Below are 24,999 nucleotides of genomic sequence, written 5' to 3'. Positions count from 1 at the left end.
ACAACACATAAAGAGAAAGGACGCTAAAGTATTGACCCAAATATTTAGCGGGACCCACTAAACTAATAAATGGTTCTATAAAAACGCCGTTATTTCGTGTAAAGGATGCAATTCATACGTGATAAATTTTATTAATAGCTTTTTATCGAGTTATTAATATTGAAAACACAAGTCTATTGTGTGCATGAAGTTTATATTCCCCGTAGGGCTTAGGTTATTTAACGGTCTCAATAAATCTATATTCAAACAATGCAAATAATTCTAAAGTGTTTCTTCCAGCTACGAAACGTGTGACGATTACGCGATTATGTAAGCTTTTCACGGTATCGTTTAAATATAAACAGATATTTACTACATAATATATATGTATCCACGTATGATTTCACCATGTGTATTTAAGAAATAAGGACATGTCAAATAAATAATAAACCCTTTACAATGACACACCATCTACGAATATTAATTTAATCACAAACTAAGCAGATTTCGTATATACTAGATAAATGATAAACATACTTAAATATATTTCTAAAAAAGTTTCAATACTACAATCACCTATACAACAAGATAAATACCTAATAAGTAGTTTTCACATAACTTAATTTCATAAAATTGTAGGTAATTGAAAACTTATTTTTTATTTCTCGATTGTAAAAGTCGAGAATATTTGTACAAAATTAATAAAGCAATACTAACTAACCGGTATACAACAAAAATAAATTAAAATTAGATAGAAAAAAGATTAAAGAGAAATTCTAAATAGAAAGTAGGGCTTTAGGACAAGGAATTTAGTTATTGCCTAGTCAAAATTCCAAAAAGTATGTATCAATATCTACATGAATAATATATGACTTTAAACCAAACACAATCGACTCATAGTGAATTTCATATCAGATGAACCGTCATATCTGTACCTTACATTTATTTATACATTCTAAATTATTCGAACACAGTGTGATAACATCTTCGTAGAGAATCAAATATCGATAATGATATCGTTTTTGAATCAATATGTAGGTGAAAACGGATGACAAATATTTTGATTATCTCGACGTCATTCGATTAAATGAGATTCGTAGATTATTGTTATACGTAATGTAACAATGACGAATAGTGCTATAGGTTTTATTCTAAACTCTACGAGTAGATATATCTAATAAATAATAAGAAGAAGAAGTTTAAAAACTACCTAAATTATGATTTACTACCTATATTAAACATAAGTAACAACAGATAAAAAAATATCCAGTTTTTATCCACAATTTTATGAATAGTAATATATTCTCTATAATATTTATAATATAATAGTAATATAATCTCAAAGTATGATATGAATCTAATAAAATTCATTCACTCCATATTTCGAACTGTGATTATGAATAAAAATATTGTTATAATACCATGAAGTGTTAATTCACATTATGCCAATTACATACACTAATTTATACTTATTTGTTGTCTGCTCTTTAATTTTAATTATACTAAATTTGATGAATTAAAAAAAATATTATTGTCTAATGTTTTGAAGAAAGATATAAGCTTATTTAATGATTTCAGAGTGAAATGAACTACACATAGTCAGGAGTACCAGTGTATATTATTATAATGGATATAACAGTCCCTCTTCCACACTATAATTTATACAACGCATTATGATTTCAGAAGCAAAGTCATATAACATGATCTGTCTGTCTGTTTGTATATTTATAGGGGTGCTCACCTACTCAATTTCTTTAGAGAAAGCTGGTTCAGTGTCCATCATAATTGACATTTGCTTTATGAAACGCCGATCGCTGCGTATGTCTGTGCAAGTCATTTTGCTCATCGGCGGTGGGCAAGGGGAGTGGATTTTAATTATGAGGTCTAGTGAACCTACTGTAACATACCATACAGAATGACATCAAAGCTGACAATCTTTATCGTTTACTTTGGTCTTCTATCCGCATCCAGTGGTGCCACAAAGAGACAAAGAAAACAATTGTGATGAAATAATCAATTAAGAGACAAATTTTAATTAGTTTATCTGTAGAGTAAAATCGATTCTTTTGTCCACATTTAGTACACATGCGATTTTTGTTGTACTATATATTTGGAATAAGTATTGTATAGAGACGTAAGTAACAATAACATCACATGAATTGCTAGTCTAAAATTGTAATAGGTTACTTACAAAATTTTGTTAATCTTAAATTGTACGAATCCGCAACTTCAACCATTCATCCACTGAGTATGCTTACCTGTAAAGAAAGGAATTATTCATTAGTTTCATAAAAATAAATACATATATCAAAAAATATCAGTATTAACAAAACAATTTTTTAATACAATTAATGACATGTTTTACCTTGGTTAAAGATGCCGACTGTAATTATAATTATATGTAATAATATAATTCACAGCTAAACTGTCATAACAACTACTTATGTCATTTCTAATACGCTTTAAAATTACAAAAAAAACTAGCTTCAATATTAACACAAAAAAAATTATGTATCTATTACTTATTATGTCTTCTAATCTATATTGTGTAATGGAGTTATTAGCAATTCTCATTTAAAACAGATTGACAATAGTTTCGCGAGTATGCCTAATCAATTTGACATTTGCAATTACAACCTAATTAGTGAGTAGTTTACCAGTATCAGACCGTTTTGTGTCGATTAATACCGTTTAACTTAATTATAACCAGAAAAATATTATTATTATCGCGTATAAGCTATATACGCAATTGCAACTGTACTATGGTTAGTATTAAAAAGAGAGCATTAGTTACATAGTAGACAATTATATTCTCTTTTTCATCTTGCATTAACATGATCTGATTAAAACAAATGATCCCAATTAGAAGCGTTGTAAAGCAAATTCAATTTGGATATGTTGCAAAGACAATGGCGATTGCCCACAAACAATGGACGGAAGAGACGCGTACTTTCATTGATTAATGCTCTACCTATATATGATTTAGATACGATATTTGCCACAGATAATCGCCTTCTTCCGCTTTGATTTTTATCAAACTTTGACGAGCACACTTCACAAACAATACACCTAAATTTGGGCTTCTCGCTTCTGCTCAACGAAGCGTATGTTTACAAAATACATCAACACATAAATACAAATTGCCTATTTTTATTTCATAACTGGCACGTTTTGAAAGCTCCCCCATTATGCAGTGGTATGGTAATTTATTTTCTAGAGGAGAATGTTCTAAATTCAAAGTTACAGCGTTATGTTCGTGGAATAAATGATAAAGCATAGACTTTTGGAATACTGAGCAACAATAAAAACCTAACATTACAATTATGCCTACAATATAATTGGGATCTTTTTAACATTATACGCTTTTGTGTAGGTAATTCAAATTCTTTAAATAGTAATTATGATAAAACAGTATAGTATGAAAAAGTATGGGTGATTAGTTTTCAGGGAATATATTTTGAATATAAAAATCAAGGGTTGTTTTATTAAAATACGTATTCACAAATTAAAATGAAACCATAATTTAAGGCAGCTTTTTATCAATTAGCCGTTGAGATGGGCTGGGGGAGTGGGCTACTGAATGTAACCCCCCGGTTGTCCATGCAAAGAATAAAAACAAAATTCATACCCCGTTTTCAAGAAGTGTCTTTCAAGACCATTCCATACAGCAATTCGCCGTAGCCTATTCAAACTAAAGGAACAATCATTTTAACAGTGAATGTAACATAATTTCGGGGTACACTTTAAAGAGAATCTCTCTAAATCCAGGTCAAAAGTTTGTACAAAGAAAGGCTACTAGACGACTGAGAACCATGCTCGTTAAACCATCATTAATAAAGTCATGAATGCCTTTTAATTATACACTTGTTTATTGTTCTTTTGTTACTGATTCGATACGTTTGAGAGTTGATTGATGACTAATTTGATGGGTGTTTTTAATGAAATTATTTAATAATTTAATGATACGGCGCTTCTAAATCGATGCGTAGTTTTTTTATAACATTCTAAGATAAAAACACTATCTTAAAATAAATTATCCCTATTACATTGAGGGTGATGCAACTCAAGTCAAGTTCAAAATGGAAAATTGAAAGCACTAAGTGGTACGGATCACCATTATACGGTCCACATATGCTTTGCACTTTACTATAAATATAATTACCAAACTTTTAAATTATATAACACTGTATATCTTCTTTCTAGTCATTAATGTAATAGTTTTACTGTAATAACAGTGCCGACATGTGATAATACAAAGGTTAACCCCAACAAAGCGTCTACAAGAAAATTATGCACTGTGGGCGGAAAATTACTTGTAAATACATAATATGTATTATACACACCTATTATATTACCAGGAAGGCGATAGAGGGACGAGTGAAGAAAGGGGTGGAGTGAGTTCATTCATACTCAAGACTCAATGGAGCCATAAAGCAAATTATAGGGTTGCAACAACCATGTACAACATTAGCACTACTTGCTTATGCAAAAATATTAAACACTCTAGAAACGCTACCATTCCATAAATATTTATATTCATCGAAACCTTTGCCAAGTTAAGATTGTTAAAAAACATCAAAACTCTCCAAAATTAAAGTACCTAGTTAACTTTATGATATCCTAACAGACTAATTTTATTACTCCAGTATTAATCCACTTACTTACTTTGAAAATTATTGCAAAGTTAACATGAATTGTCGGCCATGTTGCCAACCTTAAATATTATATATGTTTTTATTAATTGTTCTGCATGTGTATGTATGTATGTCTGAATGTATGCATACATATATTGCAATATAAAGTGTATACGTATATTTATAACAATAATGGTTGTCAATCAAAATAAAAAATAAAATTTACTTCCCTGTCTACTATCAAACATCTTAATTTAAATAATAATAAAAGCATGATTTTCTTATTCATAATAAAATCACTTGCCAAATTATAGCTTAATACCATGTCAGTTAGACACTATTTTTCATGTATAAACATGTAATTCAAAATAAAGTACTGTGCAACCATAACATCGATGAATTAACACATATTTACATGACGTCACAAGTATCAAAATAGAAATTCGTATCAACAAATTTATAAAAAAAATACATTTTCCAAACTTAGATTGTGTTTAATTATCATTAATAAAAGGGCAGGTAATATTAGTGAGCAGGCTATTAGTACGCAACCCTAATAAAGCCTTGGTCAAGACTAATAATTATGAAGTAAAATTATACCTAGTAACATTAAGATCTAATGATACTAAAACAATGTGGGCCTACCAACCGCATCGGGTAAGAGAAATCGCGATTCACATTAGGCGATCCCGTTGCACAACGAATGCAAAACTAATCTCACTCGACCATTCCAAGATTATTTCAATTGCGAACTACTCGTATAAACAGACTTGAAATGATCCTAGTTTGACCACAAAATTATGCCCTATAAAGCTACCCGGCATTGCAGTTATTGACTGGCGGAGTTATATTTACTCTATATTTTCCCCTTTTTACTCTATTTTTAGTTCACTTTCAAAGACAGAAGAATAATGATGTTGTTAGGTAACTTCAAATTATCAACAACATCAACAAATTATCTCATATTTTTCGTTGCTAGTTTGTTATATTTATGTCAATGCTTAAGCTAAACTTAGATACAGTACGTAGTAATAAAATATTTTTTCATTATGATATCAACTATTAAGAAACACTACATTTGTTTTGTTATATTGTACTGTTGCTTTTTAATCAAAACGGTTTGTTTTTTAATCATACATAGATTAAAATAATCATAGACTTATTCTGCCGTTATCTATAAATTTTATCATTTTTGTACAAATTTAAAAAATGTATATTTTTTCGCCTATACGAGATACGAGTGTAAACTCGCCCTGTTTTATTCAAGTTATTTAAATTTCCTGCATTATAGCTGGCAACACTAACCACAGCCCACGCCGACAGCTGCGGAGGCGTACAGGAATTATCCATCGGGCTTATTACGTGTTTTATTGCAATAATTTTCTATCATCGCTTCGTGTCATCAAGACCCTGACGATAACTGTAAAGCTTAGTTGCGGTTTTAATGGAAACGCTAGTGTTATGTACAAATAATAAAAGTAATACCTTATAAGCACATATCTATATAAATATTAAAGCAAGTTCGGTATATATACATATGTACCGAAATAGACTTTGAGATATTGCAGTAAATTATATGATACCTTAGCCCTCTCATAACTCTATTTAAATAATTTTGTTACTTTAATCCAAAATACGAAAGCAGTATAAAAAAAAATCAATAATTAATAAAAAAAATTTTTAGAAATCTGTCTTCTTTATGAATAAGGAAATATTTTTGTTCGATAACTATCTAGAACATATTATATAAAATCTAACTTTAATATTCAGATTACATAGTTCTAAATTAATAACATGCAACAATAAAACATTAATAGTATGCATATCATATAATTCAGATGACAGACTAATTAGAGGTAAGACCGTTAGCACTGTATATTTTACTAACAAGATTAATATTTGTAGATTGTTATCTAAGAATATCTCCCTAATTTATGATATATGAAGAAAAATAAACAGAAATGTATACCGTACTATTAATTCATAATTCCTGCATTAAAATTCAAAACACCGTACAAGCTGTGAAAAATTAGTAAGAAAACCGAACAGCGGCTGTCAATATTTGAAAGCGAGATTGAATAAATAAAGTCTCAATTGCCAATCAATGACAGAGCACAAACCAACAGACGGATTTGCCTACTCATTTCGAAATAACATCAAAATTTTTGTTGTAACTTTTTATTCGCATTTCCAAATACCTATATGAAGTGAAAGTATCGAATATCATTTCGCTGATGTAGCATATTTATATCATTCTAAGTGTATATTCATTAGCTCCACTTACTCTAAATTTACTATACAAGTGTACACTAACTGATTTCTTTGGCATCACCCATTCAGAATCATTAGTTCTATTATCCATGGGATTTTAGTGAACTGGCCGAAAATATTCGTTGCCTAGAGATTTTCTACCCCAACAGACGTACAAAACTATGAGCTCTAATCTCGCCGTTAAAACGAACTTTACTGTCAACTTGAATTACTGACTTACTCTCCGGTCATTAAACATTTTTATTCGATATAATAGAAGAATGTCTGACGATTGTCGAGTACCATTTTGCTTATTATTATAATTTCATGTTACTTGTATACAAATCAAGGATTAGAAAATTTATTTCGTCTCTATGAAGGTAATTGGTAGAAAGTGTTTAGCATTACAAGCCTGTTACATACTCTTAACGTTTTACTACATAATTTAACTAAATAAATAAAAACGCATCATATTCAATAATGTCACGGTTGATCGACTTATGAATTGTTTGTTAAACAGTGTTTTCTATAACGGTATTTATTTTATGAACAACTATGGTGCCGTAGCGATAATAATCGTTAATCAGTTTATTAGTTCTCACGTTTTCTTAATGGGTAGTCAATTGGGTTATATTTGATTATGAGTGCGTTATTAGAACCTAATAACGTTAACGACGATCAAAACTTGTTCGTTTATAACTGTTATTTATAACTTAATATGCAAGAACCGATCTGTATGTAGTAATATTAATAGTAACTAAGTGTATTGTAATAAACAGATAAATTACTTTAATAATTAAATTAAATGTCTTCATATAGAGAATACAAGTATGATATATTTATTCATTATGTTACAGAAAAACCTGATAAACTATTTTAAATATTACAGTGTTTTTTTCGTATAAAGAAAATAGTTGATTAGAAAAGGGCACACAGACTAAAAGACATTTTTATGAATAAAGAGGTGATGATTGTTTACTCAAAAACTTTGACTTCATAATTTTTTACTGAAAGTACTGAAACATGAACTAAAAAATGATAATATAGGTCTATAATATCGAATGCGCAATTGATCATAAACAATGGTTTATATTTATACCATCCCCGAAAGTTTTGCAACAATGATCGGCGGGCGCGGCACATCCTGGACCAATTTATTCTCTACGGCAACTCGAGTGCATCCAATAAATACGTCAATGTTTAATTAGAACAGACTGATATATCGAATACTTTTTATTTTCTATGTTAATGCTATTACAGCCTTAACATATAGGATTATTGCTATATGAACGTCACTATATTGAGATTACTTAACTATATGAATATATTACCAGCAGACCATAAAACTTTATATCTTAATGAAGACATTTCTGTCATCAAACGCGCAAAATTAAAAAAGTTGGATAAGTTTCTTACAAATTTTTAACTAAACAAACAACTCAAAAATTATTAATAAAACTAGTTAAGTCGCTGCGTCGTCGTTGTTAATTTATATAGGATAAATATATGTAGATAAATTTGTTATTTTTAAGTAAATTAATATTATATATATTGATATTAAATACATGTAAAACATACACATAAACATTGCATATATAAATAAATATGCAATTGTTATGTGCAATCTATAGTATAAACTCTACTTATTTTGGGTTTACATGGCGCTGTGTGATATAACCATAGGAAAAAATGTACATTCATAATTTACCGTTTCTCAAACAATAAAGTAAAATCCTCTTTTATAATAGAGAATAATAAATAAACTAATGAGTATGAAGACATACGACATTAATAACGAGCCCTTTCTGTTATGCGATACCGTAGCGGTGAAAGTCACTTTGCGTAAATCATTTTATTATTTACTTCATACTAGCGTCCCGCCCCGGTTGCGCATGAGTGGATTACAAATCTTTTAATTTCTCGGCTTGTACTATACTATAACTTACAGGTATTTAACATACAAACATTCCGTTCACTCTGTCTATTGCTGTCCGTTCCGTAGTTTAAAAGATATAATCTGACAACGGCGGCGACTTTGTTTTATACTATGTAAAGATGTAACTAAGTACCCATTATTGCGTTAAAGTAAGTTCTTATTGCTAGATATCTGTAATGCCAAAACTGCAACATACCATACCATCAGATTTTGCCATTCATCAGACATAATTATCATACCAAAAGCCACATATTAAACTGAACCACTTTCACCAAAAGATATTTTAAAACAAACATCTAAATTTTGTACTAAATAGATCAATATTAGTAAAGATTATTTTCAATTATCCACTTCATGTATTGAAAAAAATTGTTCAATTTCATGAGTATTCCGCCTGGGTTTTAAAAATCAAAATATCTTTATTCATGCAAGTCTATTACAGACTCTTATTTTATGTCAAATCAACCGTCAGCAGTTCGGTGTGCTTTCGAGCTTAGAAGAAATGAAAAGAAACTCGATTCTTATTCTTTTCAAATGATCTTGTACATGTTTACAAAAATACAGATTAAATATTACATTTAAATTTGGGAGAATAGAGTGACATCAGCATATCGGTGTATGTGAGTGTTCTAATTGATATAATTACAGACCTATAACCGGCACCGCCAGTGAATACTGTTACGTGTGACACACAGAGCGGTACTTTTTTTTGACGTCGTTTTAACAAAGCCTTTATGATTGTCAGTGGCTTACTCATAGTGATTCTAAGAAAAGACAAACAACCCAAGGAGAAAGTTGGGCAATTCAACAATTGTTAGCGATTAAACAATTATTGTAAACACAGTCGTATATTCAAAGATTGTGTTTGGCCTTAATTTAAGGTACAACAATTACGGGATCGTTTTAAAGAAAATTTGACGCGAGATTAATGGCTCTGCTCTAATGATTACAAACGTTCTTTTTGTGTGTTTTGAAAAGTAAACTGATGAATACTGTCGCCATTGCTTGTGCTATTCAGATTATTCTAGATCTCGTGGGAACTTTTTTTCTTTCTATGCTGTATATTTGTCTAATTTTATTAGAAACAAAAATGATGAGTGTCTAATAATCGCTTTTTTAAATTCTAGTTCCATAGCTATTAAATTTGTTTGCGAAATATTTAAGCAAAACAAAACAAGAAGGTAACACAACCTTAATTGAAGAGTTTAACTCTACAAGTATGCCTATCACGCGATTCTTTGGCAAATTTATACCGACTTAAAGAGTTGTTCAGCAATATTCAAATAGTTGTCATAAAATCGACGAATTTATATTTTTTATTTTTTGAAATGGCTAACTACGTTGCGAGGCAACTTATAGGACCTCAATAATACACATAACAAATGAAATACTGCACTGCCAGATTTACCAGCCAACATCGCTAATCCTGATGAACAAGGTGTTGCCTTTTGATGTATTGATTATAAATTTCTTACCCTTGACACCAAAAAATAGGAACACACGCACACTAAAAAAACAGCTTATTTACATAGCCGATCCGTAAAGTTGGGTTTTTAAAAGTCACGAAATATCAAATAATTTTAGACCATTTAAAAAGAAAGCATTAACTAGTATAGCATTAAGATCAAAAATTAATAATCAACGAACCCCTTTCAAACTATGAACAATTGACGATATCATAGTCTGAGATTAGAAATGTCCAGTTTCAGACTATAACTATATCGTCAATAGTTCATAACTTACAGCAACGCAATGACCTTCCTATGTTCCGTTTGTATAAAGATTATGTTATGAGAAATTGCTGATATATATTATATGATATCCACAGTCACCTCCTGTAAATCGTACTATTTGCCATTTATAATATATATGAAGTTATGACGTTATATGACAATATATGGAACAAGTATGAATTAAAAATATATAGCTTACCTACCATCTTACAGAATTCAGCGAGCCCACTGCTCTTTGTACGCTACGACGTTAAACACTTAATATCGAACGGGCCTTATATATGTGCTATTATTGAGTTACGATTGATTTGTCAAATGTTTAGTCACGGTTAATCATGCCCGTTAATCAAGTATGCTTTCTTCGTACCATAAACATCATATTGGATGTTCAACTTTCATTTGACGGGAAAACTTATAATATACCATTACTTATGTGTTTACGTTTCTTTGTCGAATCCATCAATCTAACTGTCACTGCCGATCTACGTGACAGATACGCACATAACTCAGCGGTGTAATATACTCGATTTATCTTTCAACAGATCATCTTTCTCGTGCTCAAGCGCACCTGTAAATTTAGACGTTGCATGCGCACGCGTCGGTCACGACCATTTGCCCGTTAGATCCCATTTATATGGCCACGATCACTTTCCCTGCCGCTTAATGCTTTTTGGATGCTTGAGAATTATATTTCGTTTATAAAACGTCCAGTTATTTTGACCACACTCAACGTTTTCAAGAAATATAACATTAATAATAGCCCAGGTCAATTCATATAGCACCATCTAGTCCAAAGATAAGCAGAGCTGTTTTATAGGGCTAAACAACTTATAGAAATTAATACAAAAATACATTTTGTTTTGTAAATACATACCTACTAATATATATATAGTCAACTACAAATATTAGACATAAAAAAATGTTTGGAATTCATTCGTGCCGTGAAACGAACCCGCTACAATCGGAAGTAAGCCAATGTGGTAAACTGCTAGACTGCCGACGCTATCTAAATAGTGCGCGAAGGTGTCAAAGAAAACTTTCAATATAATAAAATAAAATATACTACTATTCCAAAGCACTCTTGATACGCGTATCTTACGATATCTTTATTGTACTTCATAAATCATAGATGAAAGTGTTGATTTCTCAAAGAAAAAATGTATAACTACTATTAATCATAAATCTTACATGTGATAAATTTACGTGGGTCTTAAAGTAGATCGTAGATACTCAAGCAATGTAATAATAAAACACTACACTTAATAATAAAATACTTTGCCACAATTTCTAAAGCATTTTCAGTTGAGAAAAACAGTAAAATTTAGGTAGTACTTTAACTATTTAATAATAAGATAATAAGGATCATGGTTACTGTGATTACAATGTTTTTTTTTACAATAAATATAAGAACATGGGGACCACTTAACCATACTAGACAATCAGTTAGAAAATGTTGTAACAATTATTTTAGAATTCATCTCGTAGCAATCGTAGTAGCAGTGATCATAAAATTACTACGTATTTGTCTATTCTGTGAATATCTGAAAGAATTATTTGATACCTTTATTATTTCCAGATGCATAATAGAAATATGACTCTAATGCATCATAAATTTGATGTTTTTACAAAAATCCCACGATTCGTAGAGTGGCAGGAAATAACATATTCTTTTCAATGATACGTTTTATTTACCTATATTTTATTCGTTTTTAATATATACTATACCGATAAATGCTCACCTTTTTACCTTTCCCCGCTTACGACACAATAAATATTCATGAATACGTAACTATTACAAAGCGAACAAGTAATAACACGCGCACTCATTTCCATACAACAAACACATACAACGAATAAAGGCCGATACAAGTTACAATAATCAAGATTGACTGCTATGACAATAACAGTGTTAGATAACATCTAAATCATTCACAATAATTGCTTCTAAAATTGAAAAGCGTTTTGTAGCAAATTGAAACGCATTGTGCGTAAAATAAAACGATCACATTATAAAATAGAGAAAGGTGTACAATGCACATTAACCGACACAAACTTTTAAAAACTAAATATCTACATGTAAAAAATGTAAAAAAATGTCATATCATCGTCAGTTTAAGTAATCTTTCAAAGTTTTATACTGAAATCTAAGAAAGTACAAACAACATACTTGATTTGGAAATTTCACAAAATCGAATATTTTAATAACGTACAGTCTTATACGGATTCCCATATTGCATAGTTTATATTTATACAGATACTATGAAAGTGATTTCTGTTTTACATGGAATTATGTCATCACTATAAAAGGGTGTATGTATGCGTGTAGGTGAGTTAAAATGTTTTTTTTTTCGTTAAATGTCCGTCCGAAGCCGAGGCGGGCCGTTACTTTATAATATTATTTACATTTGAGATAAATAAACAGAAAACCAATAATTCAGTCAGGCGAATTAAAGGGGAAAACAAACAAAGCTGACCCTAAGTAATGGGCCAATTTTATACCTACCTACGTAATGTATACACACTAGCTGTCCCACTAAACAAACAATTTAGTGAAGCATCAAGATTAAAAGCGACACACCGCGCTCGTGTCAGCCTATTTGTAACATTTTGTTCACAATGGCTCATTAAACTGCCTCTACGGCCGGCAATGAGATCTAGTTTTACCTGCTTTCGCTGTACTTAACAGTAACACATTTCAAAGTTTTCAACAATATAAGAGACTGGTCACTACTAAATTGACAGAAACTTGGTCACCCGCTAAATTATCCTAATGTAACTCACGTTTGGTTGCTACGCCGCTGATCTCCAAAGAGATGCATTTCGGTTGTAGGCAGTAAAAATTCAGTAAGTAACATTACGGAGGTAAATAATCACAATAACACCTCTAGACCTCTACGGGTGTCATATGATGATATTATGTTTGTAATGATCTTCATGTACCTATATTGGCAATAGTTACCACTTACTGCCCAATAGCTGCAATCAGCTTGTTAACCAGGTCAGTTACAAAAATTGCTATTTTTACCAAATTTCTACCCTAAGTTGAAAGAGATACGGAACACATTCACGGAGATCATTTTAACTCTAGACGAAACTGTACACAAACCAGTAAATTAAGAAATAAAACTAATCCGCAGCGGTATCGGCCATCGACCACCTCTTAATAGAAACCACCCAGGGTTTCATCGAGCGCGGTAAATATTATCAATCAAATGATCCACATTACAGAGTACCGCTTACTTGTACCGGTTGCTTGCATAGTATTCATTAATATCTTATATTACTTCAACACAACTTTCAAAGAAAATAACTTTAAAATATGCATGTATCTAAATATAACAGGAATTAGATAATTAATTAATATTTTAATACTCAATTAAATAGACTTTAATAAATTTAATTTTTCAAGTAAAATATCAAGTTGTACAAAATATGTTATGAATATTTATCTGTAAAACTCGGGACCTACACTAGATATGTATAGTACTAGTTACAGCATTATTTTTGTTTCACTTTTAACTCTATTTATAATTACAGACAGTTATAACCGCATAAAGTTGTTTCTTAGAAGACTACATAAATAATTTTCAAACGTAATAATTTGCTGTTAACCTATTTCTTTGTGAATCTACTTAATCGTATTAAAATTTAAACCAGTTTCTTTTAAATTACGAATACTTTGTGAAAAATTCAATCATTGTCAGATAGTAACAGTAACTGTCGAGTATGGAATTATAACCGCCACACATACAAACAGGATTTAGCATGACAAGTAGTCAGGTTAAATCCTTTGTAATTTCAATCCAGTATCCGGTTTGAAGGTAGATATGGGTGTGAAATTATAGTCATTAAAAGTACTAATAATTTAAAGTTGCGACACATATCATATACAATATATACATATATATAGAATAGAATAGAATAGAAAATCATTTATTCCAATAAACTTAATTTAAGCACTTTTGAATAGTCAACATTTTTTTATATCTACCGCTTATTAGGAAAGCTGTCTCATCACAAGAAGAATAAGCAAGAAACTTGTGTGTTGCTCTTTTAAACAATCCTTGTAAGTTCACATTTTACAAGTCAAAACGTGTGAATACAAACTACCAACCAGCACTAATTTAGGCTCAAATATAAAAACACAATAAGATTAAATCAGTCGTAGTGATAAGAGCAGACCAGTCCCTACAAGCAGCACTCATTCACGAGTATGACGGATGAGCCAGCCATCACTGCGCTCGACCATATATATATGGTATATATATCTACAGATGTCACAGGATATTTTGTCATGATCGTGATCCCGTATCTGGTTAAAGGCGTTAAGATAGTTTAATTGCGGTAAATTATTCTCAAAATTCTTTTCTTATAGCCAACTTCTTTAATTTGACAGAAAGTGACTAAAATACTACTGTTAAAATAAATATATGTAACATTTTTTTTCTTTAACTAATATGGATGAAAATATATGAATACAAATGGAAAAATACTTAACCGATTATAAAAAATCATTCACCCATAAGACATAGTTACATAATTAAGAAGAAACAAATTATATTTTGTTTTGCAACAGGCTTATCAAAAATATCTTTAATTTCTAAATTTGTATTTGAAGTCTTCTTGACAATCCTTTAATTATTTAATTAATAAATATCATTAATTTACATTTTGTTACAAAAAAACTTGACAGAACAGGTGATAAAAACGATGAAAATAAAAATAATAATATTGAAACCAAGAAAACACACGCGTAATCTAAAGTCATAATAATGCATTACAAATAATTACATACAATGTATAGTTGTTAGTGCACAATTTGTACGCGTGCTGTATAACGGCTCGCGATAATCGCCAGGCGATAAAAAACGGCGGAGACGCATAACGGATCGCGATGCGCTACGGCCGTCAGCGCGAGCGCATCGCACCACCTCTAACAAACCCGCGATTGTCTTATCGAGGCTTGAGACAACAGCAAACTTCAATTAACCTCCTGATCGTTAAGTACTCGGTTAATGCAACTTATCGTATCGGGGACGGGGTGTGTTAAGTGACACGTCATCGTAAAGTCCACTTTAGTTAAGTAGTGAGCGATATGGCCTATTCTTAGTATATTACCTCGACACATTAATTCGCACTATATTAGAAAAACACACTGTACTAAATAATGACAACATAGTTTTTTAAATAAGTAGTTAACTTATACTAATAAATAGAGAGAAATTTTGATGATCATATGACCGTAAAGAAAATACGAGTTATTCGGAGAATGTGCATAATATTTTAATACATTAACAAACGAGAGCAATAAAAGAAAATTATGTAGCCGTGAGAATTGAAGCATAGCTTATTTCCTTATAATCACATACGAAAGAATTGTTCATTTATATTATTATGCACATACGTTCCATCGATGGATGCAGTAGGAACATTTCACTCTATAGAATTATATGTTAGAATATGTCCAGTAGCAAGGCAGCTTATTATACACATCGATACTAATGTTAAATACAAAAATATGTATGTCTTACTGTTTATTACCTTTTCGCAACTAAATGATTGAACGGATCATAATGAAAAATAATATGAAGATAAATTACCAAGAGGCCTAGACTCAAGAAAGCATAATAACAAAGTCACACAACAACAGAAAGTCAACAAGTAACAGCTATTTATCTTATAAAAACATATTTCTGTTGTCTTTTGGGAGCTATGTACTGGCTTGAAAGGAATTAACACCTCTGGAATGGCAATACATAAGGGCTACAGCCAACGTCATAGTGTATTTGTGTTAGTAAGTCCACGTATAGTGACGGTTACCACTTTCCGTCATGTGGGTCGTCAGCATAGTTACCATTCAAATAAAAAATATTTTTAGATTATTATTTTAATGAGCGTGGGTTTAAAAACTAAATAATTAGGTGATTAAGTTTATATTGTATCCAACTAGGATGGTAATTTAAATAATTGCGCAGTCCACTAGCTCATATTTTCCACAATTCCAGACAATGGCGATATCATTTATCATACGTGGCATGACACTTTTTTATGATTTGCAAAATATCACGATATCACAGTATTACGGTAAGAATGCCTGTTTATTTCCGGACAAATTTTGCAAAAGCACGCAATGGCCGACCTTGTAATTTTTTTGTTACAGGCAATATACGTAACTTAAATTGCTTATTTAATAATTACAGTATGACTGATTACTTAATATAAGACGATATAATATTTATTACTAATATAATCAAAATTGGACAAATCTTATTTAATATCCAAGTTTGATGACACTTTGATGAGATATTCTGAATGTAATTTTGTAATGTTTGTCATTTATCCATTGCCACAAGAGGTACAATTCTTTAAGCTGTTATTAATCCCATCAATAAATATACGACATGTAACGTAAAAGAATTCCCTAACAAAAACTAACTTATCTACCTTTTGGAGGAAAAAATAGATCACTGCAGCATATTGATTACAGCAACTATGACCGGTCACTATTATGACTAAGCGCATGATATTTACGCTCAACGTCAAATGCATACACTTATTCCTATCGTTCGATATCATACTATTTGCATGAAATATTAAAGCGACATTGGCATACTGACACGCATATTCAAAAATATAAACCAAAAATTCATAAATTGAAGTATATTCGTAGCTGTAACACTGTCTAGCTGTATTTAACTACACTCCCGTTACAAACTCTCGACCATAACGTACCGTACAATATCCATGTTGGCTTTGTCAAACTTTTTGCTGGATAACATAACATATCATGTTATACCTCGTTTACTCTACCATTTCGCTTTTTCTTGCCCACTCTTAGCTTTTATGTAAGGCACTTGGGAAAGTAGCGATCACATTATAGGTCGTAAATAATAAGGTAAGCTACTTCGACGCTGTCAATTATAATGGCTTTACCGGATTATACATACATAGTAAATTTCAGTTTTAAAAGGTACATGTCATCGTATCGGTTTAATCATCGATGGTTTATAATTTATCTCGCATGATTGTAAACTGTAGATAAATTGTGCACTGTATTGCTTACAATATAAAGTTTTAAATTTCGATACTCATTAATAGATGTAAAACCATCGAATTGTAACTGGCTATATACACAGCACAAGTTAATACCGACCGACAAAACAACATCAACAGATCGTACACAATTTTACGAGTGACAAAATCAAACACACTGTGGACTTGTCGTTACGTAAGAGCTCGTTCAAAATTTCACGGATCAGTGGAAGATGGCATACTGCGCCAACCAAACATAATGGGATAAACGCAAGCCAATGATGATTATAATAGTACAGTTCACAATATAACGGCAATTCATAATCTATTTAAAAACCCAAGACTATTCAGGACGTCCCAGGACACTACAAAAACTAAGGGATATCCTAAGAAAACAGGACGGATGCCAACTCTACTGTAAAACAAACTGTAATTTGTACTACTATCTGAGCTGAACTGATAGCCTGAAAACCGGCTTTAAAAATGACAAAGCTGCTATCCGACTTCACGGAAAGTGGAGCTGTTGTAGCCGTCATCAAGAGGTGTGAACTGATATGTTAGCATGTCAGTATAATCAGCCGGCACAAGGGCCAATTAGTGCACGGGAGTGGCAGTGCACAAGAGGTACCATTTACACATTATACGTTGTCAAGCTGATTTAATGAACCATTCAGGATTTCTATAAACCAAATAATATATTTTATGTTTAAATCGTTTATTTATATAGAACGTTTTAGCCACTAAGTGAGTAAGTGATTTTTTATTATTCCTTATACAATATCCTTACCAAATCTAAAAGCATTATATTATTTTTAAGTAGTCAGTAAAATTCTCCAGAATTATTAGTTTTACCAGTATTGAATTCATATTGTTTCTTTATTCGTCTCTCTAATAAGAAGAGAATATTAACCTACTATTAATACTATGTTCTTCAGCATTGGGTCCACTTAGGCATATGCCTCCCTAATCTGTACCCAGGCTGAACAGTTCCAAGCCTGTCGTTGCCATAGTATTCCTGCAGTAGTTACTGCACTGTTTGTTTTTTTATAACAATTACATTACAGTTTTCTGTAGACATCGTTATTGTTGTTATAATTTATGAATTCGCAACTTAAAACTCCAACGCAAAGAGAAACTTGTGCAAAACACATCATAATACCGTTAGATCAGTGAATGATAGTATTTTATTTATTGTAATTAACGATTACTTTTTCGTTTATAATTTATTGTACGTTTTATCGTTTTAATTAATTGCGACATAAAACGTCACCGTGAAGAATTAGTAAATTGTTGTTTTATGCAAGTTAATGAACATTTGAAAAGCCGATGTAAAGATTTCTATGGTTTTTGTTGTGTCGGATTATTGTTATGTTCGACAACTTTCGCGGCATTTAGTTGAGCGTCACTCGTCACTAAGTTAACATTAAGTGACTGACTTACTATTTACTTTTGGCATTCACAATTTCTCGTAAACACTAATGTTTGGTCAAATAATGTTTATGTTCGTAACATAAATAGTTTTATATGCAAATGTGTACGCATATATTTAAGAATATGTAGTATTATTAATTGTTTACACGCCTTGGCTTCCACTGGGTTCAAATACTCAAAATGATTAGAAAATAACGCAAGGTATTTTTTTTGTAAGTGGAATGTTAACCGAGCTGATGCTGACGCTCCACAAGCCTTGTCTATATACATGAACAGCACCACGGATATCACATTAGCATGTAACGCTTATAGCGTTGCCATTCCGGAAGGCTGTTATGCCTCCGTATCCTGTAATTTCACTGCCATATCTCACTCACCAACTGAAACGGTTTTGCGGCTGACTGAAATGTATGAAGTAGACGACTTTGTACAACGTCTACCTCTAGTATATTTCAGTGAAAATAGGCTATAGGAGAAAGACATACTGTGGTGTGATTAAATGTATTTTTTTTTAATTAGTTTATAACGCTTGCACCGATATTGAGAGGATACGAACAAAATTAAAAGATTGAAAATAAAACTAAGTACAAATGACAGTCTAATCGCTAATGCAATCTCTTCCAGAAAATATTTGGTATTTTATAGTGTTTCTTAGAGTCGTTACTTAAATTCAAAGAACATTGTAACTGGATGCAGGTTTTTTACTCCAAGGCGTACCAAATGACGTTACAATGTATGCTACTTAATGGTAGCAAAAACTCTCGATTGCAATGCACTAATCGATGTATCGATAAAAAGTGGTAACACACATTGCGACCACATAATTGACAACACCGCACCGTACCGTTTGACACATGTTCCTGTGCAATTAATTCCACATCAGCTAGTGTTGGCCCCGTGGTCAAAACTACATTATTATTAACTTCATTTTTAACATTTAAAGAATGGGATTCTGAGAGTCGCGAGTTCGAATAAAACATTATTGTATATCAAATTACATTTCAGACTGTCTCTCAGGTGATAGAAAAAGCCTCGATGTATTGAGAGATGGGACATTAGATCTATAGAGAACATTGAATTCAAAAATACCAAGAAATGCATGCTAAGTTCACCTCCACTTCGATTCTTGATAATGATTGAGATAAATGAGACCATATAATATAACAGTCATATTTATTTAATCTCACATGTGAATCAATGTTACTTTTGCAAAGTCTCTGAAGCATAATTGCCGCTAAGAAATGATAAACATATTGAGAAACTATTATAACTAATTTAATATATCTATAAATATAACATACTAAAAACAGGGCCCGTTTTTTACTTTGTAATCATCAAATATCATCTAGTAATAATATGTCATATACTAGCTTTTATATATCCTTAGATCAATGTATGCTTGTCCAATTTTATTTTCACAGTTTCCGGCTCTAAATTTAAGAACGTAATAAATCCCGAAACTTCAGTAATATTATAGCAATGTAATTAATAAATGTCACTTTCTGATTTAACGCTTAACCTACTCCCCTATATGAAAAACAATCCCTTTTATGATTTAAAAAACAATGAACGTTTGTTTAGCTCAGTGTTAATTTTCTTCGTGACTTATTTCGTAATTAGCGTGTACTGTACTACAGAAAATACTTCCTCTTATTAAATGCTCTGAAATATAATACGAACAAACAAACATAAAGAATGAGCAATTTTACAATGTTATTTATTTATTAACTTATAATAATGCATGGAGTCAACGTAATTTCCTTTCCTTTTAAATAAAAATTAACTTATGATAGCATTACAACATTATATAATTTTATGTCCAATCTTTGAATTCTAATAATAACAGTTTTATTATTCATTAATGAATCCCCTCTGTTTACTGTTTATTTTTATTTAACGTATCTAACGTTAAATAAAAATAATTAAAAATATTGAGAAAACGATTATCGCTGAGATATATTTTTTTTTAAGAAAAAGATTTTGTGCTGATTAGCTAGCAAGAATACAGATCTTTTGTTGCTGGAAATCTGCTAAGTTAAGAAAACAGTAAAAAAAAATTATACACTTTAATTAAAGTTCCTGCAAATCTCACAAGCGACTAACTATAAATATTACTAATCCTAATAACCTATTCTGCAAAGGGTAAAATGAAGGTCGGCGTCAAATTATGTGTAGTGAATTATACAGGACGTCGTAAAGGCATCGGTGTGCGTCTGTCTGTCCGTCTGGAGTAATCATACACTTCCTACGGATATGCTAATAGGGTTTGGTAGCACGCTAACCCTAGCCACCCCTAGCCTTCACCTGACAAGTGGATTCGGCCGTCCTCGTTTTAATTTTAGATTAGATATAACCATGCAGCATTTGGTCTAAGGCCAAGTTACAGTCTGTTATCGAGTAACCTGAATCACAAATTATCTAAAGTTTTACAAGTTAATTTTTTATGTAATTGGACCCACAGGATATCGATTCAGATATATATATCTGACTACCTATATATATGAGTCTATATGAGGTACCACTATTTATACAAAGTAATAATAATAATCTCAGGACAATTCACACAGCGCCATCTAGACCTAAGTTAAGCTAGGTAAAGCTTGTGTTATGAGTACTAGATAACTGATACAAATACATACAGATTATACATAGAAAACACCCTGACCGATACAAAAATTCATACTCATGAATACAAATGTTTGTGTCGTGCGAGGAATCGAACCCGCGACCATCGGTTGCAAAGCGGTGTGCTAGACCGCTAGACCACCGAGGTCATCAGAAAATGAAGTAGTTATTTAATCAAATTAAAAAATCAATTTACATATAATAAAAACCTATTAACACAATAATTTAAATTAATAAAATTGATAAGTATATATTTAAGAGATATTAATTGAATAATACATATATATATATTGAAACAATTTGTGTTAAGGATAATACTCATAAATGCACAATACGGAAAACTGGTTTTCAAAAATAGATGACATATCTGTAACAATACCAATATTGCCTATAAATTCAATAATTTAGATTTCTACGAATTTATATAAACCTCACTGATGTTTTATGTGAGCATCGCATTAATTTGGTGTTTGCTAAATAACATTATATTAAAACGGAATACATTAATGAAGAAGTTATTTTTAAAATATTCTTTAATTTTTATTTTATGAATATTAATTGTTCCGTCGTAAATTTATAATATGAATATCTATATATAAAGACATAATTAGTATACTACAGACGACTGAATGCAAATGATGTAATAATAACTATTTGTCAATCTAAGTAGTAAACTCTTAGTAAATCTGCACTAACATGTATCTTGATTTATCAAATGTAGTCTATTACATATCTCAGTAAGGAGAAAATGCAAAATCAACACAATATTATGCAAACTGATATTGTTTTTGGAAAAACAATCTTTCTCTTCAGGCTATTTGTGTTAACATAAAATTTTAATGTCAATCCTAATATGTACGAGAATATCGTACATATTACCAGGTATATCTTATTTTACCTGACAATCGATAATCGACACTACAGAACATCTGTATAAAAATCTGAGTAATTTGTATATTTTACGTTGCACCCTTAGACGGTCACGGCCTGGTTCCCCGTATTATGTTAAAATAAGTGTGTATTTAAAATTTATCTAGGGCACATTGCTAGCAGCCTGTTAAATATTCGTTTCGGGTGACGTTGCGTGCTTTTTGATTTTATTACGGCTCGTATTACCATTTCGCATGTTGGGCTCACAATTTTATCACCGTAACCATTTCTGTTGTCTGTTACGCTATAAATATTCGCATTATTTATGCAATTTTGAATGCTGGATTACAATTTCTATACATATTGCAAACAATCATATAAGTTAAGACATTTCAATATTTGGTATATTTTTATTTACTACGAAGGTAATTGAGCATACGACCTGCACAATAGTAAGAGACTGACGCAGCCAATTAATACAGTAACATGATAGACAGATATGTCTAATAATTACAGATTTTTTAATATCTTGTTTTAAAATAGTCAAAACATACGTTAGTACGAATATTTTCAAATAAAATTAATTAATATTCCATTAACGTATACTTTTAATCAAAAGTTACAATATTTATTAAGAGCACTCTATAACTTCTAGCTTTCAGCCCTCAACTGAAATCGTCAAAGAATATGCCGCGTGACCGCATTATCGATGGTAAAGTTCAACGTACTCCTTTCAAGTAACAAATTCCCTTTGCCAAATTTATAAAAAAAAACCATCATTATATACATCATTATGATATAAGTTAATTATATCGGAAATACATAAATTATATTATGAGATTAACTAAATAAATATGTAAAATTATTTATAAAGAGCTATTTAAAGTAGAACAAATAATAATCTGAATATATTTTCTAAAAATTAATTAAGCAGATTATGTTAATTATTTTTATGATATATGAAATAGATATATAGAGACATTCATTTTAACACAACTAGCGACACTAACAGATGCATTAATTAATTAATTTAATTTAACGGTTTATCTCCGCAGATGTGATTTACGCCTTGACCTTTCACAAAACAAAGACGTGTGATGTCTCCCGAGAACTGAAACAGCATCCGCAACTGAAAAGTTACAGCTTACCTGTTTTTTCCATGACCGATTTTGTAGAGCTCGACGTGCTTGAACTGGGCGTAGGTGGCCATTGTTGGTAGATTAGTTTTTTAAACACGAAGATTATAACACTCGAAAGCGGGCACTGCGCGGATCCGACGCGGCGGATGATCAGGTAGTGTCTACAGAACGACAACCGTCAGCTGACTGAGCGCGCGCGGGCCAGTACCCTCGCTTAAGTCGATGCTGCACCCTCCGCCCGCGCGAGAAAAGTAAACCGCGCATGCGCCAGTCGCTTCCGCTTCTCTCGTTGTTTTTTTTACAGCAACACCTGGGGTACGTTCCTGTGTCTAACACACGCTCCTGGCGTACCATATGGCAAATGTCAACATATGGGTGAAAACAGGTAACAAACTAAACGTCAGGATTAACTAAATTCGATATGCGCCGGTAGACGCTACCTAAGAAGCCAAACTGTCCATTGCTGTTCCTGCCAGCAGGATACACAAAACATTGTAGTTTTATTAGATCTCTAGTAGCCCGCCCCGTATGCGCCCGGGTGCTAAAAACTATGTGAGTTTTATATATATATTATATATACGCCTATGCGACTCTAGATTGTACTTTTCAAACAGTAAAATAATGTTTAATATAAGCCGATTAGTTTTTGAGTTTGTATATTACAAACATAGAAACAGTCCATTTTATAATATTAGTATATATTATTGCAACCATTAAAAACGTGAGAGGAATGCCATAATACTATGATAAAATACAATCTTATGTAAAATTATGATGTCGCCGGAGAAACAAGATAAGTGCCATCGCTGCAGCTAAGAATAAGCTAAGAATCGCCTACCATATCAATTGATGCACTTAGCTGTAAATAACAGGAATATTTATTGATATAAAAAACGTTGTTAGAACGTTCCTAAGATTCTTTCGACGTGGAAGCTTGCAATAATTATAATTGAACCTATGTACACAAAAACTTGACTAACAAACTGACGCACGCAATATTAACTACTTACCATTACAATATACCTATAATACAAAATATTATATAATATTAACGTTTAGAACCTAGACAGTCACTTTGCCACGCACGGCCTCTATTCCGTATTTTGGTAATAAATATTGTATTTCTAATGTAGCGTTTCTAGTTTCAATTATAGTTTTGAAATATCTAAACTTTTTTTTATGAAAAAGTAATTCAAAATAGAGAGAATATAAAAGAATTGTTCATAAAAATAGTTTTCCGGGAATGCGTTATTTAAATAACATTTCATATATTTCTTTATACTTTATTGCACCAATATAGAATAATAAAACTAAGTATATATACTAATACACTACTTTGTACCTATATATATAAATAATATACTACTTTG

At 31.2% G+C, this 24,999-nt stretch overlaps 1 protein-coding gene across 2 annotated transcripts in view; it reads right to left on the bottom strand.

Annotated features, from left to right (window-relative positions):
* LOC131846642 (microtubule-associated protein Jupiter) overlaps nt 1-23,835 on the bottom strand; it is a 67,269-nt gene extending 43,434 nt beyond the window's left edge. Inside the window, exon 1 of one of the 2 annotated variants that reach the window (XM_059195997.1) lies at nt 23,639-23,835. In XM_059195997.1, the coding sequence (XP_059051980.1) occupies nt 23,639-23,700 (62 nt within the window). In that variant the 5' untranslated portion in view covers nt 23,701-23,835. The remainder of the gene's footprint in view (nt 1-23,638) is intronic. The other variant, XM_059195998.1, reaches the window with a different exon arrangement.
* Nucleotides 23,836-24,999: the final 1,164 nt, after the last annotated feature.

The sequence above is a fragment of the Achroia grisella genome, unplaced genomic scaffold (genome assembly GCF_030625045.1).
Source record: "Achroia grisella isolate CSIRO2021 unplaced genomic scaffold, CSIRO_AGI_Agris_v1 utg511, whole genome shotgun sequence".
Classification (NCBI taxonomy): Eukaryota; Metazoa; Arthropoda; class Insecta; order Lepidoptera; family Pyralidae; genus Achroia; species Achroia grisella.
The sequence above is the reverse complement of the archived record's forward strand: the minus strand, read 5'-3'. Positions and strand labels throughout refer to the sequence as shown.